We start from the raw sequence: 21623 nt of genomic DNA, 5'->3' as shown, positions 1-21623 counted from the left end.
AGAAAGTTTTTGTTCCCCACTAACACTTACCAGGATGATCTCACGGGCTTCATTGCACCCCGGAATTAATGAAAACTTATTTGAAGAATTAGAAAAAAAAGTGAAAAAAATGAAAGAATCTGAAAAGTTATGTATTTTGCTTTTTGACGAAGTTGCCCTAACTCCACATTTCGATTATAATAGAAGAACAGATCAAGTGAGTGGTTTTGTAAATAATGGCACTACCGTCAATGACAAAATTGCAGACCACGCTCTAGTATTTATGGTGAGAGGCGTACAAAAAAATTATAAACAGCCAGTGTCATACACATTTTGTGCAAGCACCACACCAGCATTAGAATTGGCTTCACAAATAAAAAATTTAATAAGGAAATTACATGCCATTGGGCTAAAAGTAATAGCAACTGTTTGTGATCAAGGTGCCACAAATGTAAGTGCCATTAATTGGCTCGTGAAAGATACAAAAGAAAATCAGTTGCGACAAGGAAAAATTCAAAAAAATAAAACATTTGAGGTAGATGGAGCAGAAATAATACCACTGTATGATCCTCCTCACCTAATTAAGGGAATTAGAAATAACTTACTGACAAAAAATTTGGTGTATCAAATGGATGGTCAAGAAAAGACAGCCAAATGGGATCATGTCCAAGACCTTTATAAGGAAAATCCTTCATACAAGGGGATAAGGCTGATGCCTAAATTGACCGATAGGCACATAATTCCCAACAAAATATCGAAAATGAAAGTCAAATGTGCAACACAGGTCTTCAGTCGCTCTGTTGCAGCAAATATGGGATACCTTGCAGGTAGGGAGTAAAAATAACATTGACATTTCAAATTGTTTTATTTAAAGCAATACTCTGTGATTCCTACTTGATAAACTTTAAACTGTAAATAATTTAAGAAATGTTTTTTTACAATCCACCTTTTTCAAGAAATGTGCGAGGGTCAGTGGAGTGTCATACTTTTACTGACTACTCAACCCACTTTGTTCCTCCTGGAGCCCTTTGTGTGCCAGGGCCATGGTAACTTTTACAAACCACCCCTCTGCCCTAGCAGAACTGAAATTCTGACCAAACCAAACAAATTAATTACCTTGTTTAAGTTGTTTACGAAAATATTGTCATTTGGATTCACACAGTCCAGTCCAAATAGTTATGGATAACTTTCATCATTCTCCTGCTCATCCCAATTGATACTTCTCTATTGTCATCCCAACAGGCACCTCGCAAACCATCCGACGATTATTTGGTCTTCCTCTATTCCAGTTATAGATAGATAATTTGTAAATATTATTAACTAGCTTCCGTCAGCGGTTTCACCCGCTTCCTGAGGAAACTACTTCCCGTACCCGGATAAAAAGTTGCCTTTGTGTTATTCTGATGCATAGGCTATGTTACTGCTAAGTTTCATCAAAATCCGTTCAGCCATTTGGGTGTGAAGGGGTAACAAACATACACACATATACACTCACAAACTTTCGCATTTATATATTAGTGTGACGTGATGTGGTGTGATTATACATAATTTAACAAATTGAATGTAAACTTTCAAGTGAAGTCGATGTTAATAAATTTATCTTGCTTTTTCAGATATGGGAATTCTACCTGCAGAATGTCAAGAAACAGCAGATTTGCTTTTATTTTTCGACGAGCTATTTGACTCCGTCAACGGGAGCTACGACAATTCAAAAAAAAGGGCCGGAAAACCGTTGCTTGGACCAGTAACTCCATATTCAACCCACAAAGCGGTGTGGGCAAATTCAAAAAAAATTCTTAAATCCATGAAATTTTGCGGTAATCGTAAATCTGGTACTGTACCCTCAATTGTAAATTGGTTGCAGACAATTGAAAATATTGAATATCTTGTCGATGTTTTAGCCAAGCAGTATAACTTGACGTCTCTATGGATGAGACATTTCAACCAGGACCCCTAGAAAATTTTTGGCTGCATTCGAAGCCATGGATATCGGAATACTTCGCCATCGTGCGTTGGCTTCGAAGCAGCCTATGCTTCCTTACTTATTAATAATTTTAGCAATACGCATTCGCCGGGGTCCAACTGTGAAGTTGACAAATGTTTAAATTTTAAATCTCTAAAAAACCTCTTTTTTAAGAAACCTGAGACGTCAAGTTATACAACGGAGGTTGATTTTGATGATGTCAACAGTGACAATATCTTTGTAGATCTAGAAATTAAAAGACAAGATCCAAAAATAAAGGCACAATTGGAGTATGTGACAGGATACGTATTGCGTAAATTAAAAATAAGAAAATGCGAAAAGTGCAAAAAATCATTTTATAATGAAAATAAAGAAAATACTTCCATTAATTATAGGGAATATTTAAAAAATAAAACAAGCCTTACGTATCCGTCCATCTCACTAATGACATGCTTTTCAAATATACAAGATATTGTCACTGATATATTAAAAAAAGATTGTAAAAAGAAAAACATACGACAGTATATGAAAACAATATTTTCAGTTATTTTAGATTATAGTTTTATTCGCTGCAACCAACACAAAGTGCAATTAATTTCAAAAATTGAAGATACATGCACAAATCTTTTTATTTATAACTGGTGTAAAGACACCAATAAATTGCTAATAGGGTCACGAAAAGATTACGACGTAAAAGATAAGGTTCAGGAGTTGGCCTACAATTATTGTAAAAAAAGAATTAAATAAAGGATTCATATTTTATATCTTTTGTTTTATTTTTAGAAATCTACTACTAAAAGGAAATATTGCTACAAGGAATGAAAACAATACAAAGCCTACTGTAGATTTGAAGGTGTAGTTATACGTATATATCTTGATGGAAAGTTGTTCTTACTTATTGCCAGAGGGCGCTATAAAATGTTCGAGTGACGTCTCTATCTCAGTATATACAATGTACTCTGTGGTGGCAACATTGCTTCACTTGTCAACTGCTAGTACATTCTGTGTCAACCAGTGTCAACAGAGTGCGTTTATTCCTAATTATTTTCAAAAATAGCAACTTTCATTGCTTATTAAACAGTTTAAAATGAATAAAACTATTCGTAGTAGTGGCAGAGTAGTGATTTATCACGTCTTTTTGCGGTGTTTAGCCGATTCTCAAGCGGGACAAGTTTTGTCCGATATCGAGAATGTTTATCAAAGAACTGCTGTTATGACAGGTGTTTATGTATCCAAAATTACAAAATAGGTCACTGAAAAATCAATCCCCAACCTAAGGGAACCTTCCATCATTGTAATGGACAATGCTCCATACCATTCGGTTGAACAAGGCACCAACTAGTGTTTCAAAGGTTGCTGAGATAAAGTTATGGTTATTGAAAAACAATATAACTTTTGAGGACTCTCTCCGTAAACCTCAATTATTAATGCTTGTGAAGCGGCATAAACCAGATATAATATTATGACATAGGTGCCATTATGTACAAACAGATGGAACAACTAGTTATAAATCTAAGAGATGATAGTAGTAGTGATTCAGAATTAGAATATTCCAGCGATTCTGAAGGTGCAGGAAGCTCTAGCCAAAATGTGAGCTTTTCTGACATTGAATATTTAGATGAAAGTGTTTTTGATTCGTCTGATTGAATTGATTGATATTAAAATAAAACTTCAAACAAAATTTGGTTATTCATTATCCCTGTAACCAAACTATTTGTCAATGCCTAAAAATCCCATAGTTAAAACTGCCTTCGGGGCATGATTATTTGTCTGTAGGTACTTATTACACAGGCTTCAGCATCCCTTGTTAACATCGTTAATATTTAATATTATTAATAATTAAGTGTCCAAGGGACATCGCCTACTTAGGATTGAATATCTCCAGAAATAACAAATATCAAAATCTGTGAGTCGTAGTATTCCGGGTTGCCACAGGTGCGATACTACTGACCTCATTTATTCCACACTCTTTTTTGCCAAGCTGTACATATTAGGAAAAAAATAATTCAAGAAGGGTTCTGGAATAAAACGGGACTTCGCGTGTACGTGGGGTTCTGGAACAACGAATGATGGAAACACTGCAGAGATTTTTTGCTGATCCCGAAGCCACTGCTCAAATAACAGGTGTAGATGCAGATCTGATAAGAAGCTTTGGAGTAATTCTCCAGGTGATTTCATGCCGAGAATTTGTCGACGTTGACAAGTTCAGAGCCTACTGTCACGCAAGTGCAAGAAAGTTTATTGAGCTTTATTCTTGGTACTACATGCCTGTAAGTGTTCATAAATTGCTCATCCGTGGTGCCGACATTATAGAGCACAACAACTTTATCCCAATTGGTAAATTATCCGAAGAAGCGTCTGAAGCGCGCAACAAAGACTTTAAGCATTTTCGGTGTTTCCGCTCAAGAAAGATTAGCAGAGTAGATTAGCTACTAATGAAAACATCATTCATAATCTCTTGGTTTCGTCTGATCCCTAAATTTCTAGTATTAGACCTAAAATAAGGCAACTTAAATACCAACCTCTTTCAGAAGAAGCTGAATTATTGTTGTCATTTGTGAATGTTGAAGACTGCACTGATCATGAATAATATATTTTTTCTTTTTATGAACTATTTTAATTTTATTTTTTAAGTGATTTTGCCAAATTTTACTTTTTTAAGTCTTATAATAGCTTGTTTCACTTTCATTTGTGCTGCGTACAAGGAAGGGAAGTTAAAATGTATGACAAGTCCATAAGGTCATTTGTTTTTGGAATTAATTACCACATTTTAACTATTTTTTAGATATTGTAAAAAGTTTACTTCTGAAGGGATCAGCAACACACCATGGCCATTCACGTTTGTGTATAGTCCTTTATATCTGTTTTAAATGACTTTTATCGTAGGTATAAAAAGGGCCTACGCTATAAGCCCTACCATGCCACCAATCTTTTTAACAGTCTGACTGAAAATGTTCCTAAAATATTATTATAGTTTGATAAGTAAACATACCTATTAAGTTTTGCATGTTATTCAAAATGATGAAAAAATCTTTCATTAATATAGGTAAATACAGTGAGCAAAAGAAAGTCAAACTTGGAGACATCTACGAGAGTCAGAAAAGGAAAGAAATAGTAGTTTGGGACCTCAAAAGTTGGACCTGAAGTGATGTCAAAACCTCAAGCCCTCGTTGGTGGAGCGATACGCTGCAACAGCTCAAGGGACTCCAGTCAGCACGTTCCATTCCTCCCGACGAATCGAACGTGCTAAGATGAACTTCGATGAGTTCAATCCTACCGGCGCTAGTCGCCAACGCTATAACGTATTTGAGGGCTATGGAAACTTGTTTCCGCCAGCAAATAAAGGAGCAGCCCTTCCGCCAAGAAGAGGACGTGGCCAAACACGATCCCGTCAGGGATTTCAGATGGCGCGAGTTGAAGCCAAGAGAAGATTTGAAGGTGCAAAGACTATGGACAAGATCCATGATATGATAAAATCAAGCTTGCATCCAGGAGCAAAATCTAGTGATGATTTGCTCACTAAGATTGGAGAGAACCACACCTTAAAGGCCATAACGTTGTCAATAACTACCCGTGCAATAGGATTTGGTTTGTGCCATCTTAACTTTATCGCCGTGTCGTATCACGAAATTGTGGTACCTAGTGTTTATGCTCAATATCGTGTATTTCTAGCAGTCTTGGAAGCTAAGCTAGAAAGCCTTAAAACTGCTTACCTTCTGCCAGCCCGTGACACAGACTTGACTTACAAGTATCAAGTGAACGCAGACTCATTGACAGAAAGTATGTTTAAAAGATTCTACGCTGAACGAGGTCAAACACAAACAATGCTAGCATGCATTTGTGCAGATGAAACATAGATTCCTCCTATAATCAAACTATCTCCAAAAGGGACGATCAATTCATATTTATTTTTGAAATGGTATATTTTTTTCTAACTGCCATACCACCTGAACGTCCAGTAGTCTAGTTAATGTACTTTCCCATCTCATTGCACGCATTTTTTACAGCCACAAGCAGCAGATGTAAGACTATTTAAGCCACTCAAGAGTTACTGGCGTGATAGCACGAATCGGTACATGAGCAATAACCCTCAAGATGCTCCAAATCACAGCAACTTCCACTCCATATCGAATCCGGCGTTCAGAAGCGCTTTACGCAAAAAGAACAATAATGCTTTTCAAATTAGGTACTATAGAATAGAATGTCGCAACCACATTCTTCGAAACTTATGCAACAAACTTACGGCCTTATATATAACAAACGGATACCAAGTTCCTGTGTAGGTTTAGAAAATTTATTACAACTAAACAAATAATGATTATTAGAAGGTGTATTCGACAAATCACATACGCTCATAAAGCAGGTACAGAATCCGAAAGACGGTGCAACATAGAAGCATTATATGCCAATATACTGCTAGCCCATAATCACGCGTTTGATGATCACACAAGATGCAAACCGTTTTTTTTTTGTAATTTCGTAGGTAGTGTGAACAGCCTTCAGATATTCCTAAAGACTTTTTTACCGGTACATTATGGTCCAAAATTGGTCCAATAATGTCATGCTGCCACAGCAAATGCTCCGAGCTTGATACACGACATTGACAGTAATAATGTGGAGCGCTATAACAGTATTTTAGCCAAGCTCGTCGGTGGTAAAAGGGTTAACTACAGCAGGCGTGGCTCTTACCAAGCTTAGTGCCATGCTGCTGTAGTTTCTTTTAATACACACAAAGTGCTGACGACTATGTATAAATCTGTCGCAGGGCGTAGTCCACGAGCTAATGCAAAAAAGTTTGAAGAAAGAAAAATAAAATGCATGAAAGCGTTAAGAAAATATTGCCGAAGAAAAAATTTACTCTTTTGCAAAAGCTGACAATTATGGAGATTATTTTTCCGACCCAAATATCGACCAATAGAATTGCACCATTCGACGTCACGTGGTACAACCTACATGGTATTATACTGATAATTTTTTTTGAATATTTTCTCTGGTCGTTGCTATGTCAAACTGACAGGTTGTGGCCGACATTTGGGACGGAAAAATAATCCCCCGAATACCACACGAGCTTCAAAATTCTCTGGCATTTCCTTGTGGTATTATAAGTGAAAATTGTGAAAAATCCGACATGGATTCTGAAATTTTTGAAAAAGAAAACGAGACCTTGCAAAATTAAAAAAAAAAAACTGAGGAAAAACGGCAAAAAATTTAACGAGATACTGTTCTGCAAAGTTCTCGTTCAGACTGGCTTCCTGAACTAGTTGACCCGAGGTTTTCACGGAACCAGAAAATACGAGATCCCCAATTTATTCAAGACGCGTTCAAAGAAAACTACAAAAGAAAAACGAAAATGTATGAATATTGAAAGTGAAGATAAATCTAGTCAGCCGCAAAAAAAAAACAATTAAAAAAGAAATGAAGTGAAGGCAAGGTCTAATGAAAATAGTACAGAGGAAAAACAAAATACATGGAAATTAAACTCTAATGATATTGCACTAATAAAGCAATACAGAAAAAAAGAAATCAACATATTATTTTAAATTACAATATAGATGAAACTATGGATTTACAATCTACGTTTGTTATTATGTATTTTGGTATCACTTGTACAGAGATACCAAACTGTCCTAGAAAATAAACAAAGTGATGCTTCGACATGGAAAATTAAAGAAGCCGCTTGGGAAAGCTTCCAAAATGAATTTAATGCTCGATCTGGAGGCACATTTAGATCGACGAAAACGTTAAAAGTTAAGTACGAGGGCCTGAAACGTACGGTGAGAAAAGTCGGCTGCAATACGCTCTGAGCTCTACCGCACCGAGAAGGTGGCAAGAACACGGCACCTCCTCTGGATAATGTAGAAGAGCAAATAAAAGCTATGATTACACTAAGCACCGATGGCATAAAAAGTATTTACGACTCCGATATGTTACCACAAAGTCAAGAAATTCAAGGTGAGTTAAATGCTTATTTGTTTAATAAAGAAACTTGTACTGCTTAGGGAATTTCTATCACAGGAATATACAATAATGTTTAGAATTGATATTCATTAAGAATTGCTTTAGACTTGAATAAAAATATATGTTTTGTTACAGACAGCATTGATGTTCCCAAAATGGATGAAATTTCAGTTTTACAGCGTGGCCAGTATGGCCAGTAACACACGCGCCGAGTTTAAATCGGAATCATTATGGTATGCTTGCCACCTCACTGCACGCACCACATGCAACCATTAGATGTATCTTTCTATGGGCCACTGAAGATATATTTTAATCAAAAAGTGAGCACTTGGTTAAAGAACCATCCAGGCAGAGTTATTACTCATTTTCAAATAGGTGCAATTGTCAACAAAGCTTATGGCAAAGCAGCTGCCATCAATGGGTTTCAAAAAACAGGTCTCTGGCCTGTTGATTTAGACATATTTCCAGATTATTTGTTTGAGCCAGCTGAGACGACAAACATCCCCATGCAACAAGATAGGGTAGAGCCCGAAGAAGATTCAACGGCAACAGAAAACCTGCGTACCGTCATCAGGTCCATCTCAAGTAGAAGCAGGCAGTTCGACATCACTGATAATTGCAATCACATCAGCCACAGACAACCCACTTCCACTATCAGTAGCCCAATCTAGAGACAGCTACTGCAATAACTGCGACACCCACATTAGGGTGTGTAATTTTTTTCAACTTTCGAATATTTACATTTAATACCTCTCAAAAGTTGCTATCTTGGGTGTCATTAAAAATAACATTAATATTTTTTTTATACATACCTACTTATGGCTCGCTCAACGACCTTGAAGTTTTATAAAAATAGTGAAATTTCGTTCGGTTTTGGCAGGTTATATTTCTTACTTCTATGCACTTAAAAAGTTATTTGATAATATTTTATTAAAACTGCATCGTCAGTAATACGACAGAGTGAAAAAAAAAGGAATCTTTCCATTCTGTTGTTTTTAATACCTACTTTTACGTGAGAGTGCGCTCGCCCCCTGCGTCCCTCCCGCTTTACTCCGTTTCGCGCATGTCAGTGAGGCGCAGGGTCTGTCAAGTTTGTTCTACGAATTGCATTAAGGTGGGCTTGAAAACAAGAGAGAGTCAACGACATCAGAGTAAAAGAGATAAATATATAATGTTGCCACCAAAAATACAATTTCGTATTCTCCCTAATAATGAGCGTATAAATTGATTTTTAAAGTAAATTACCCTTGAAGATACTTTTAGCTATTATTCTAATGCCAAAAAATATACTTAGTTGAGAAATATTAGATATAAAATTTAATATTACTTATTAGAAAATATATATGGGGGATTATGTGTGGCAACACTAATGTCCGGACGCCATATTGGTTTTGACATTGTTGACGTCACAAGAAAAATGTCTGCGGCCGGTTGCGCACCATTTTATCTTGTACTAATGTTTATTTGTAATAAATAAACTACTTCCATTTAATTCTACATACATTGATAACGTTGAGTCGAGCTTGCTCCTCCGTTGCTGTGTTTTGGTGAAATTAAGTGTGTATTTGTGAGATATAGACTCGGTGTTGAGACAGTGACTTGTTTGATTTTGTTTTGTGTTTAATTCGCGATGAGTTCACAAAAAGAAAACACAAGAATCTGCTGCTTGTGTGGATCTTCACCTTCTAAAGATCCCAGCATCACTTTGCATCGGTTTCCAAAGCCTGGCACTAAAATGCTCTGCGGTATGTACACTCCATGCTATTCGTCTTAGACGACATAGAATACCACATTTATTGTTAATTCCGCTTCTAACTACCACAAACTCACGTAACATATATACCTATATACTTAAGTCCCAACTTTCCTTGCCAAAAATCATTAGGTACTTACTATAAAAAGTTTTCTTGCTTACACCATTCCCGTATCTAATATAACATCTCTTTCAATCAAAGCGAAGACTACCCACTGACATGATATAATAATATCTTAACTCGGAAAATGATTAAAATAGTGTGTAATTTGAGAGCAGTGGTGGCCGAGTGGTAACTGCCCCAACTTACGAGTGGTAGGTCGCGGGTTCAAACCCGATCTGGCGCATAACTTTGTGTAATTTATTTCGTCACTACTGCTCTCAAAACGGTGAAGGAAAACATCGTGAGGAAACCAGCATGTCCTAGAACCAAAAAATTCGAAGACGTGTGACATCCACCAATCCGCACTGGGCCCGCGGGGTGGATTATGGCCCAAGCCCTCTCCTAGAGAGGAGGCTGTGTCCCAGCAGTGGGAACATTAGAAGGCTGATGATGAGTGTGTAATTTTGATATTTTTAATTTTCAGTTGTGAATTATGGGCAAAGTATTGCTTCCCAAACGAAGCCTGGTCTTCACCAAAATTCCAGGACGCACTCCATAAACAACATAAGATGCTATGCAGCAAACATTTCAAAAGCACATGCTTTAATGAGAAGAAGTTGTTCAGAACAGCTGTACCTGATGTTCAATGCCAAAAGGTTAGTACCATTATCATTTTGAAAGTGTATTTAAAACACCTGTCTTATATAGCACAGAAATACAGACATTATGTTCAGTGTTCATTGTACTATGCAAAGCTATTTCTGAATGACATAGACAAGGCCTGGACCCAAAGATTATGGAGGTACATGGGCTCTATGCGCCACCAAATTGGGAATTTGAGTAGAGCAGAGTAAGAATTATATATGAAGGCAGATTCTTTACTGGAAGAATGAACTTTCGCATAAATGAATTCCCACAAAAAATCTGCTAATGGTTATCCAACCAATTGCAAGATATAAATTTAAAAAATTAAATATATGATGAGTACAATGACCTCTTAAGAGGTTGTTGGTTTTTTCCATAACACTGTATATATGTTTTTACATTTACCTCATCTATGACTAATAAATTTAAAGAGTTATCTTTAAATTTATTTAAAATAATCAACTTTCAATTTACAGGATACAACAACTTCTAATGTGCCAGATCAATCTGCCATATTTGAACCTGTTGCCGGTCCATCCAGAATGAATCCTTTAACAGAACATAATGTAAACATTATCACTCCGACCAATTCAGGAATGTTTGTGTGCAAGTCTTCAAAACAAGAAAGTGACCAGAAAAGCAAAATGTTGAGGAAACTGAAAAGTAGTATGAACAAGGTGTATAGATTACAAAAAACTGTAAAACATTTAAAAAACGAATCTTTTTTAAATGTTATTTGTAACAATGAGACAGTCCGAGAAATCCTCAATACAAAAATGAGTTCGACATTTGCACTGTTACTGCAAGGAGAACTGCAGAATTATAAGAGGAAGAAGCCTGGTCGCAGGTGGAACATGGAGGCTAAAATAATAGCATTGAGGCTCTACAAGAGGTCACCAACTAGCTACAAATTGCTAAGGAGAATGATTTGTTTACCAGCACCCAGCACATTAAAATCCCTCTTAAGTAAATTTAAGATGAATGTGGGGACACACAAAACAATACTCACAATTTTAAAAAACACGACAAAACACTTTGTCCCCTCTGAACGTGAGTACATATTGTTGTGGGATGAAATGTCCTTAAGAAAAAATTTATGGTACAATTCGAAGACGGATTTAATTGAAGGGTTTCAAGACCATGCTACACAAGGTAGATCTCCACAGCCAGCTTCATATGCCCTTGTATTTATGATAGTTGGAGTCAGGAAACATTTTAAGCAGCCAGTGGCTTATTATTTATCAAGCGGTTCTGTCACAGCTGACAGACTTTCAGCTTTGATTAAGGAGGTATGCATTGCTTCTTCATATTCAATGATGATCATGCTGATTTAACTCTTTGCTGAACTATGATGTTAGTTTATTTGTTGCTAATCTCCCTTATAATACTTTCAGGTTTTAAATTGTTGCTTTGATGCTGGGATAAACATATGCGCTTCAGTCTGTGACTTGGATGGAGTCAACAAGAGAGCTCTATGTCAATTAGGAGCTTCTGTTGAGAATCCCTTCATAGAAGTGAGCAATCACAAAATTGTCACTCTATTTGACACACCACACCTGCTGAAGTGCTTCAGAAATCTTTTCATGAAATATCATGTAAGATTTAGGACCAATATAACATCAGACCACCAACAAGGAATTGGTAAGTCATTTGTTATTTAGTTTTAGAAAAATAATTGTTTAATAATAAATATGTACATTTAAAGCATAATATTTTTTTGTACAAGTAATTATAACACCGGGAACGATAAGAGGCGGGTTATTTTCTTAGAATAGTTGACTTTATATTTAATTTTGGATATTTATTTTGTACTTTATGTTTTAATTGACTTGTGACGAATAAATAAAATAGTTAATTATAACACTATTAATAATTACTTTACAGGAGTCGCTAAATGGAGCCACATCAAGCAATTTTATGAATTGGACAATAATAATCCCAATTTTGTGTTTGCACCATGCCTAAGTAAACAACACCTTGAGCCTAATTCCAAACAAAAAATGAGGGTAAAACTTGCGGCACAAGTTTTAAGCCACTCAGTTGCAGCAGGACTATATACTAAAATAGCTGGAGGTAAGAAACCTGATTTATTCCTCAGATCATAGTTGCATGATACTTATATTTGTTTCAACAGTATGGTTATCTGGGGTTGTGTCTTTGATAAAGGATAAAACCAACAAATAATTATATTGTGCTTTTAACATTATTACTTAATCCTGTATTGAGCAAGTAACTAGCCGAAACTTCACAATTTATAAAAGTAAAGTATAAAATAAATGTATATTATGTGTACATTTGCTGCCAGTATATCCGAAGTTATTAAGCTAGTTAGTAATATGCTTACTCATATTGATTTGATTTGTTTATTGTGAATTTTCAGGAGACATGCCGACTGAAGCCTTGGCAACGGCTAATTTAATTTCAAGCATGGACGATTTGTTTGATGGTGTAAACGCGTCGACACCAGACTTAAGGAGAGGAAAAATATTTTCCACAAATATAAAACACAATACAGGACATCTCCAAATGTTCGATAAAATGAAATTTTTTAAAACCCTGGAATTCTTGGGATGCAGGGGTAATCCCCCATCAAAAGATGGCTGGATTTGGACCCTCAATGGGTTAGAAATGGTTTGGAAAATTCTAAGTGCCAAACATACTACAGTTAAAAGTTTATCCACGAGAAGATTCCAGCAGGATCCTCTTGAAAATTTATTTGGATGCATTCGATTCAACTGTGGATCCAATAGCAACCCAACAGTTGCACAATTCGTTGCTGGATTAAAAACAGCTGTAATAAGCAACATGGCACATACTAGCTCAGGTAATTGTGAGCTGGATAGCAACAGTGCCATAATTACCAATTTTAAAAAATTATTGACACCAGCCACAGACATGCACACTGAAACTGAACAATCGGAGTCTGTTATAGAAAATGAAATTGAAGAAAATATTATTTCCTCCCTGGAACAAAATTTGGAGGAAGGAAGTAGCGAACTACAAGCATGTGCTTATGTCTGTGGCTTCATAATTAAAAATATAAAAATATTTGTAAGAACTGTAAAAATATTTTAGTCTCCGAAACACCAGAAGAAGTGCATAATTTTATAGAGTTTAAAAATTATGATTCGGTAAAAATTCTCTTACATACGCCTCTAAAAATTTAATAGATTGTGTAGAAAAAGTGCAAACATAATTAATATTTTTTAGAAAAGAGGCGTATAAAGAGAATATAAAAAAAAAAATAACACAATTACTAAAGGACTCTATAAATTATGTCTTCCTCGAAAATTGTATGGAGCACAAAGAATTAAATATAAATTATATAATAAATAGTGTCTTCCATATTAATATAAAGAGATATTGCATAATAAAAAACAAAATTTATTCCGAAGATGCATGTAAATCTGCACTAAAAGAAAAATGAACATAATTATGCATAAATAAATATCTTAACTAATATTATATGTGTGCGTTCGCGCAGCGGAATGTTGTTGAATTTAAAGATTTTAATTATGCAGATAATTAGTGTATGACGTCCTATAATTGTGTATGGTAAAAAAAAATTTGTGTATGCAGCCATTGTGGAGAAATTAACTAAAAACTGATTCCGCTGGGCAAACGTTGTCCTGTCGGAACTTTTTTTAATCCTTAGACTTTAGAAGAAAAAAGATGTGTCCACAAATTAGTGTGTATTTGTGTGTAATTGTTTATGTATGAATGAAATCAGTGCATGCATAAACTTGGGAGAAATTCAAGTTTCCGCTTCGCGAACGTTTGGCCATTAGCTAGTTTTCATATAAAGCGTTTACATAGAGAGCTGCCGATTTTTACATACGTTGTTTTGAATTTGTTTATATTTGTTTAAAAAACAGATTTAGAAAAAGTCGTAGGGTTTAAAAGATAAAAATGTAAACGTAAAATACACTTTAAAACATACAAAAATTATTGACACCAGCCACAGACATGCACACTGAAACGGAACAATCGGAGTCTGTTATAGAAAATGAAATTGAAGAAAATATTATTTCCTCCCTGGAACAAAATTTGGAGGAAGGAAGTAGCGAACTACAAGCATGTGCTTATGTCTGTGGCTTCATAATTAAAAAATATAAAAATATTTGTAATAACTGCAAAAATATTTTAGTCTCCGAAACACCAGAAGAAGTGCATAATTTTATAGAGTTTAAAAATTATGATTCGGTAAAAAATTCTAAAGTGTATTTTACGTTTATATTTTTATCTTTTAAACCCTGCGACTTTTTCTAAATCTGTTTTTTAAACAAATATAAACAAATTCAAAACAACGTATGTAAAAATCTACAGCTCTCTATGTAAGCGCTTTATATGAAAACTAGCTAATGGCCAAACGTTCGCGAAGCGGAAACTTGAATTTCTCCCAAGTTTATGCATGCACTGATTTCATTCATACATAAACAATTACACCCAAATACACACTAATTTTTGGACACATCTCTTTTCTTCTAAAGTCTATGGATTAAAAAAAGTTTCGCCAGGACAACGTTCGCCCAGCGGAATCAGTTTTTGGTGAATTTCTCCACAATGGCTGCATACACAATTTTTTTTTTACCATACACAATTATAGGACGTCATACACTAATTATCTGCATAATTAAAATCTTTAAATTCAACAACATTCCGCTGCACGAACGCACACATATTTTATTACAGTTTTAAAGTTATTTGAGAAAAACAGATTTGGCTGCAGTAATGTTTGAAATGTTAAAACTTGGCAAGATCGTTTTTCAAAATTTGTTTCAGCCCGGAACGAAATACATTGATATATAGCTTTTGTTGTGTAGTAAATGTTTGTAAATATCAAAATATAATTGGTCTAGTGTCTTTCTCTTCCTAATCATTTCTATAATAAAGAAGAAATAACACCAACGTTTATTACACAATATGATAGAATAATTTAAACCATGTCTGTAAACTTGTTGTTTGTTAAACAAATCGATAGTATTCTTTATTGTATAATAACATAGTCTTGTTTTTATAATAGTAACACTTTAAAACTAACTAGAATTTTTGTTTGTTTATGTTTTGATGTTGAAATTGTATGCAATAGGCCCATCCATACTTGTTATTTTGGACGAAAATGTCTGAAATACCTACCTAAATTGATTAAATTCATGTATTTTAAAATTCATTACATAGGTGCACATACTTGTGATTTATGAACACCTTTTGTACCCTATTTCTGGAAATAAATTATAATTATTAACATGCTAAATAAAAAACTCTTGTACTGTAATCTTCCTTTTATTACACTGCTGCACTGCTCTATAAAGATAAATATTAGCAATTTATGCACAAGTACACTGTGTTTCATGTCGATTATTGCTGAGCAAAATGTGATAATCTTGCTCAGCCATAATCGACGAACGCACTGGGGCCCGATTCTCCTAATTTTACGATTCAGTCGAGTCGATTCACATTCGACTGAGATTCAATCCCGACTCAATTACGATTGAAGCATATGTGGCATTCCGCTATTTTTCTTTGAAATAAACGTTTTATCCTTTTCTGTCATTCAATAATGAATCATTTTGTCTGCAAATGATTTACGATTGCAATATGATTGTAGAGCAAACTACCGTATAGACCAAAATCACCAAAATAGCAGACCAATCGCAAACCAATCGAATGTCGTTGGAATACGATTGGTCTTATATTAGTAGCAGAATGCCCGATATGGTTAAAACTGCTACTGCGATCATATTGCGATTCAATTTCTATTCGATTTTAACATTATTAACTTAGGAGAATCGGGCCCCTGTACTTGTGCATAAAATGCAATAAAAATGACCTATAGAATATACTGTAGTTTGAAACTCCCGCCCTAGCTTCTACTCTCTAGTTTTCGTGGGCGGAATATAGATGGCGCCGGCCGGTAAGGAAAAATTTCCTCATAAAATTTGTACGGAGTCGTTATTCTTCCCTTTAGGGTATATATGTTCTGTGGTGAGGCGCAAGACTTGTTTACGAGTGGGTGTGTTTGATTGATTGGTACATACATTGTTATCTGTTTGCATTGTTTATAATAATATCCAAACTATCGATATTACTGCCCAAAAATGACGTCACTGACTCGAAAAAAAACAAAGTTGCGTGTTATAGAAAAGTTTCCTGAGAAGATGAAATGTAATAACCTACCAACTTACGAAGATGTTTTAAGACATTATGAATGGGTGCGTCATGAAATGAAGCGCTCAAATAATAAAGAACCTCAAGCAAAACGTATCAGTTCCGAAGTTGTTCGAGCCATTATTGAAATATGGAACAAAGCATCAATTCCAACTGTTACTGAGGTTAGAGTGAATCAGCTTTTACTAAGTTACTGCAATCAATATCGACAGTTATTGAAGAACTATGATAGAGTACCCAAGAGTCAGTCATATTTAGATAAAATACATAATTTTATCACAAAATCTGCCGAATTATTCGATATTGCTTCGTGCAAATGCAAGGAATTTAGGGCTTGTAAATGTGGGAAAAGCAAGACCGTTCCTGTTAAAGAACGCTCGTTTCTTGTTGATCAGAGGACAGTAAGACGTATGGCTATTGGAAACATTGACGCAGAAACTACCAAAAAGCTTCAGAATAAATGTGAAAGGTCACAAAGGCAACAAAAGTCTATGGAACCACAACCTTGTACTTCCAAGTCGATTTGTATGAGCTCGTCGGATAATGAAGCTGAAATATCTATTGAAGATGAAGATTATCAGCATAAAGATACATCAAATAAAGGTAGGAAGAGAAAAATGCCATCAATAGTTTTAGATAAACTGTCGGAAATTTGTGATCGCTACGGAGTTTCTTATAGAGCAGGCGCTGCCATTGCTTCCGCCACCTTAAGTGACACAAAAGACAAATCTTCGAATTCACCTCCTACTGTCATAGACCATAATAAACTGAGACGCGACAGAGTTAAAAGACGACGTACATTGTTAAAAAATAGAAAGTTGGAGACACTAGAGGCATTATTTTTTGACGGGCGGAAAGACCATACGTTGTATTGCGTCAAAGATAAAAATAAGTTCTATCGCCGGATTAGAGTTGAAGAACACATTACAATGATACAGGAACCGGGATCAATTTACCTCGGTCATGTAACTCCACCTACTGGTACGTCTAAAGATATCGAGCAAGCAATGTTTTCATATCTCTCTGAAAAAAACATAAATCTCGATTCATTGGTGGCGATCGGTTGCGACGGAACAAATACTAATACTGGGCGTAAAAATGGAATTATTGTTCAACTTGAGAGACGGTTTGGAAAGCCAATGCAGTGGCTTATCTGCCAACTGCATGCTAATGAATTGCCGTTGCGGCATTTGATTCAACACTTAGATGGAAAAACAACAGGGCCCGTCGCTTTTTCAGGACCTATTGGTAAGTTGCTAAAAACTTGTGAAACTAGAGAAATCACTCGATTTGAACCAGTCGCCGTTTGTTTACCAGACCTATCAAAGATAAAATTAAGCTCGGATCAACAATATTTATACGATATGTGTGTGGCAGTGTCAACCGGATCGGTTAGCTACGATTTAGCAAAACGGTTTCCTGGTAAAATGTCACATGCTAGATGGCTCACGACTGCTAATAGAATATTACGGCTGTATGTTTCTACAGAACAGCCGACAAATGAACTGATGTTAATGGCAAATTATATTTGCAAAACATACAGTCCAACTTGGTTCCAGATTAAAATAAACAGCTCATGTAAAGACGGAGCAAGAAATTTATGGTTTCTCATTAAAAGCTCAAGATATCTATCTGAAGACATAAAGGCTTTATTGGATCCAGTAATAGAGCGGAACGCATATTTCGCTCATCCCGAAAACTTATTGCTATCGATGCTAACTGATGACAACAAGCATATAAGAGAACTTGGTTGCAGAAGAATTATAAAAGCTCGTGGTTTGCGACAAGCGACGATGATGAGGTCTTTTGTTATTCCAAAAATTAATTTTGTTAATTAAAATTATTACGACATGATTGATTGGCAAAACAAGTCTCTTGTTTTAACAGAACCTCCGCTATTGCGTAATTTGGAAACAGATGATCTAAAAAAAATTGTAGTTGAAGGAAATATCGAGAAATTCGACTTTCCAAAGTTTCCCTGTCACACTCAGTCTGTGGAAAGATGTGTTAAATTGACAACGGAAGCTGCAGGTTCTGTGGCAGGACAAGTTGCCAGAGAAGGTTATATTGCTTGCAAGCAAAACTCTAGGCAAATAATGCCAAAATTCAATTCCAAAAAAGATTTCAAATAACATATTTTTCTAATAAAAACTTGATTATATTTACTTGTTATCATTGTATTTCCTTATTTACATATTTATTTAAAGAAACACGTAATTTGGTACAAAGGGATGTGAAAAAAAATACATTAGAACAGACTTAGAACTTTACACTTTTTTTTTTTTTTTTCAATCATTAATGTCGCTTGAGCGAGCCAAAAGTATATTAATTTCCAACATTTTTTGTCATTTTCTAGTTACTATTGTTGCCCTTCAACTTTTGAGAGGTATTACGCAAAGAAATAACAAACTTTTTTTTTCTCCATACAATGGTGACACACCCTAACCCACATCATCTAAATTGATACTCCAAGACATCAATATCAATGTTCCAATCAGCGTGCTGTCTCCAGTGCCGATAGGAATGTAGCTGCAATACATCAAAACATGCGCGCGCCGCGACGGCGGGCGCCCCACTGCAGTCTCGCGCGCCGAGCGAACATTACACACGATCAAAGACTGTGACATATTTTTTGATGGATGTAAACGGTGACAAAATACCAGTTTGCAAAACTTTTTTCCTCACTACCTTAGGCTACAACAAAAATAACTGTAAAGCAGTAAGAAATGTTATTAATAGTAACTATAATAGCGGTGAATTGATTCCAGCATCAGCAGTTAGTGATGGCCGTGGACACAACCCGAATCCAAAAAAAATTGAACCTACTAAAATTACGGATCAATAATGTCATTTAATCCCGCAATATCACACTACAGACGTGAGCATGCACCTAATAAAAAGTATAACACAACTATAATATCTATATCAAATATCAACTATAATAACTATAATATATATATATATATAGCTATAATATCAACTATAGCCCTCATCAGACCAGACCTCGCACTCTCTGATCATGACTGGTAGTCATACAATCTGTGCTCCCTATTTTGAAAATTTTTATGACGTGACAGTTGAAGTCAGCGAGAAAAATGTTACCTTGTCTAAGGCAATTCCGTTGTGTAGAATAATGCTAAGTCACATTAAACTTAGGCTTCAAGAGCAAAGTATCATACCAGAAATTAAACACATTGTTTTACATTTACATAATGAACTAAACCAGAGATTCGGTTACATAGAATCCAATATATTAAACGCGGAATCCATAATTCTGGATCCACGTTTTAAAAACAAGGGATTTCAAGACTCCAAACTGTATGATCGTGCCTTCAAAGACCTCAAACTTAAAATTGGTCGAAGCTCCTCCTCAAAGACTACCTACGTGAGCAGAAAAAGGGGAAACGTCTAAAGGTTATTTAGGTGGTCACAAAACTACATTTAGTAAAGATCTCGAACGATAAATAGTTGAACATTTACAAGAGCTAGAAGTACGTTTTTTTGGAATGACTACAACTGATTTAAGAAAACTTGCTTATCAAATTGCTGTTGCTAAGAAAATTCCTCACAGATTTTCATCGGAAAACCAAATGGCAGGCTTGGACTGGTTGAGAGGCTTTAGAAAACGAAATCCATCCATTTCACTTCGAATACCGGAGGCGACATCAGCAGCCAGAGCACGAGGATTCAATAAAGTCCAGGTGGATTATTTTTTCAAGTTGTTGATTGATATAATGAAGCTGCATAACTTTGAACCCCATCAAATATGTAACGTTGATGAATCTGGATTTAGCACAGTGCCATCACAAAATCCGAAAATATTTGCCACTAAGGGTAGAAAACAAGTTGGAATAATAACCAGTGCTGAAAGAGGAACGCATTTTACTGCGGTTTACTGCGGTTTACTGCGTTAATGCCCTTGGAAGCTTCATCTCACCAGCGTTCATTTTTCCTCGTAAAAATATGAAGGCAGAACTAATGGACCATGCTCCAACGGGCTCTGTTGGGTTTGCCCAAGAAACAGGGTGGATGAATGGAGAGGTATTCCTTAAGTGGATGCAGCATTTTGTTAAACATGTAAAGCCTTCGCAAGAAACCAAGGCACTCTTACTTCTAGATGGGCACTCTAGTCATAAAAACTTAGACGTCTTAACTTATGCAAAAGATAATGGAATCATTATATTCTGCTTCCCACCCCATAGTACACATAATATGCAGCCGTTGGACAAGAATTGAAACCGTTAATAAAATTCAAGACAGTCAGAAACCTGAAAACTGGGATAACATCTCGGTGAAATCTTCGGATTTAACTTCTGGCTCTATTCTCATCAGTGAATATAATATCAGTACCATCCGATGGCCCTTCACTGATAACACAGAATGTGACTGTGAGCATAAATATGAAACTCAAGTACGCATCCGGAGATCAGGTTGGAATTCTGAAACAGACGCTCAGGGAACATCAAGAGGCTTTTAAGGCCGCTTAAGAAGAGAAAAAACCAGATAAACTAGCTCAGTCTTGCGAAGATATAGCTGTCAACAACAATGTCTGCCAACCCCGTACTTACAAACAAATGTTTCATTTTATAAGCGACAACAATTGTGGACATTTAATTAGACCATACATGATTTGAAAACCAACAAGGCTTTTTGCTACATGTGGCCAGAGTGTGAGGGAAATAGAGGTGCTAACGATATTGCTTCTTGTCTCTACGATTTTATCATCAATCAACTACCAAACTTACACCCAAACGCTAAGAAGCTGATTATGTACTCGGACTCTTGTCCTGGGCAAAACAAGAATTCAATTGTAGTAACACTCTGGCTGGAGGCTGACACCGACCACGCATTGATTGAGCGCAAAAAGAAGCACACGAAAATGAATATATAATTTATCGTTTAAATGTAATTCTAGATGCATTATGTTCCGGTATGAAAATAAATGTGGAACAATTTGAAAAATATTGCAAAGAAACTGCCGAACTTTATGTGTCGTTATATCATTTTTACCCTATGTCCCCTACATTACACAAAGTTCTTCCTCATGGAGTAGC

General features: G+C 35.7%; 1 protein-coding gene across 2 annotated transcripts; it reads left to right on the top strand.

Annotated features, from left to right (window-relative positions):
- Positions 1 to 8978: 8978 nt before the first annotated feature.
- Positions 8979 to 13491, top strand: LOC126056415 (uncharacterized). 2 transcript variants are annotated; one of them, XM_064040763.1, is made up of 6 exons: positions 8979 to 9645; positions 10241 to 10412; positions 10878 to 11690; positions 11796 to 12042; positions 12286 to 12474; positions 12782 to 13491. In XM_064040763.1, exons 2-6 carry the CDS (start codon positions 10326 to 10328, stop codon positions 13474 to 13476), a joined length of 2031 nt encoding a protein of 676 aa, XP_063896833.1. In that variant the 5' UTR covers positions 8979 to 9645; positions 10241 to 10325; the 3' UTR covers positions 13477 to 13491. The 2 variants fall into 2 exon arrangements, with proteins under 2 accessions (XP_063896833.1, XP_063896832.1); XM_064040762.1 differs by lacking the exon at positions 8979 to 9645 and having other exon boundaries at positions 9652 to 10412.
- The last annotated feature ends 8132 nt before the right edge of the window (positions 13492 to 21623 follow it).

The sequence above is a fragment of the Helicoverpa armigera genome, chromosome 23, assembly GCF_030705265.1.
Source record: "Helicoverpa armigera isolate CAAS_96S chromosome 23, ASM3070526v1, whole genome shotgun sequence".
Taxonomy (NCBI): Eukaryota; Metazoa; Arthropoda; class Insecta; order Lepidoptera; family Noctuidae; genus Helicoverpa; species Helicoverpa armigera.
Note: the sequence above shows the minus strand (reverse complement) of the source record. Positions and strands in the feature narration are given on the sequence as shown.

What these genes read in the sequence shown, in the direction of transcription:
- LOC126056415 (XM_064040763.1), top strand. Translation starts at nt 10,326, where the DNA reads ATGCTATGCAGCAAACATTTCAAAAGCACATGCTTTAATGAGAAGAAG. An exon ending in TTTCAGCTTTGATTAAGGAG is followed by an intron (nt 11,691 to 11,795) that starts GTATGCATTGCT and finishes TAATACTTTCAG; the next exon opens with GTTTTAAATTGTTGCTTTGA. An exon ending in ATATACTAAAATAGCTGGAG is followed by an intron (nt 12,475 to 12,781) that starts GTAAGAAACCTG and finishes GTGAATTTTCAG; the next exon opens with GAGACATGCCGACTGAAGCC.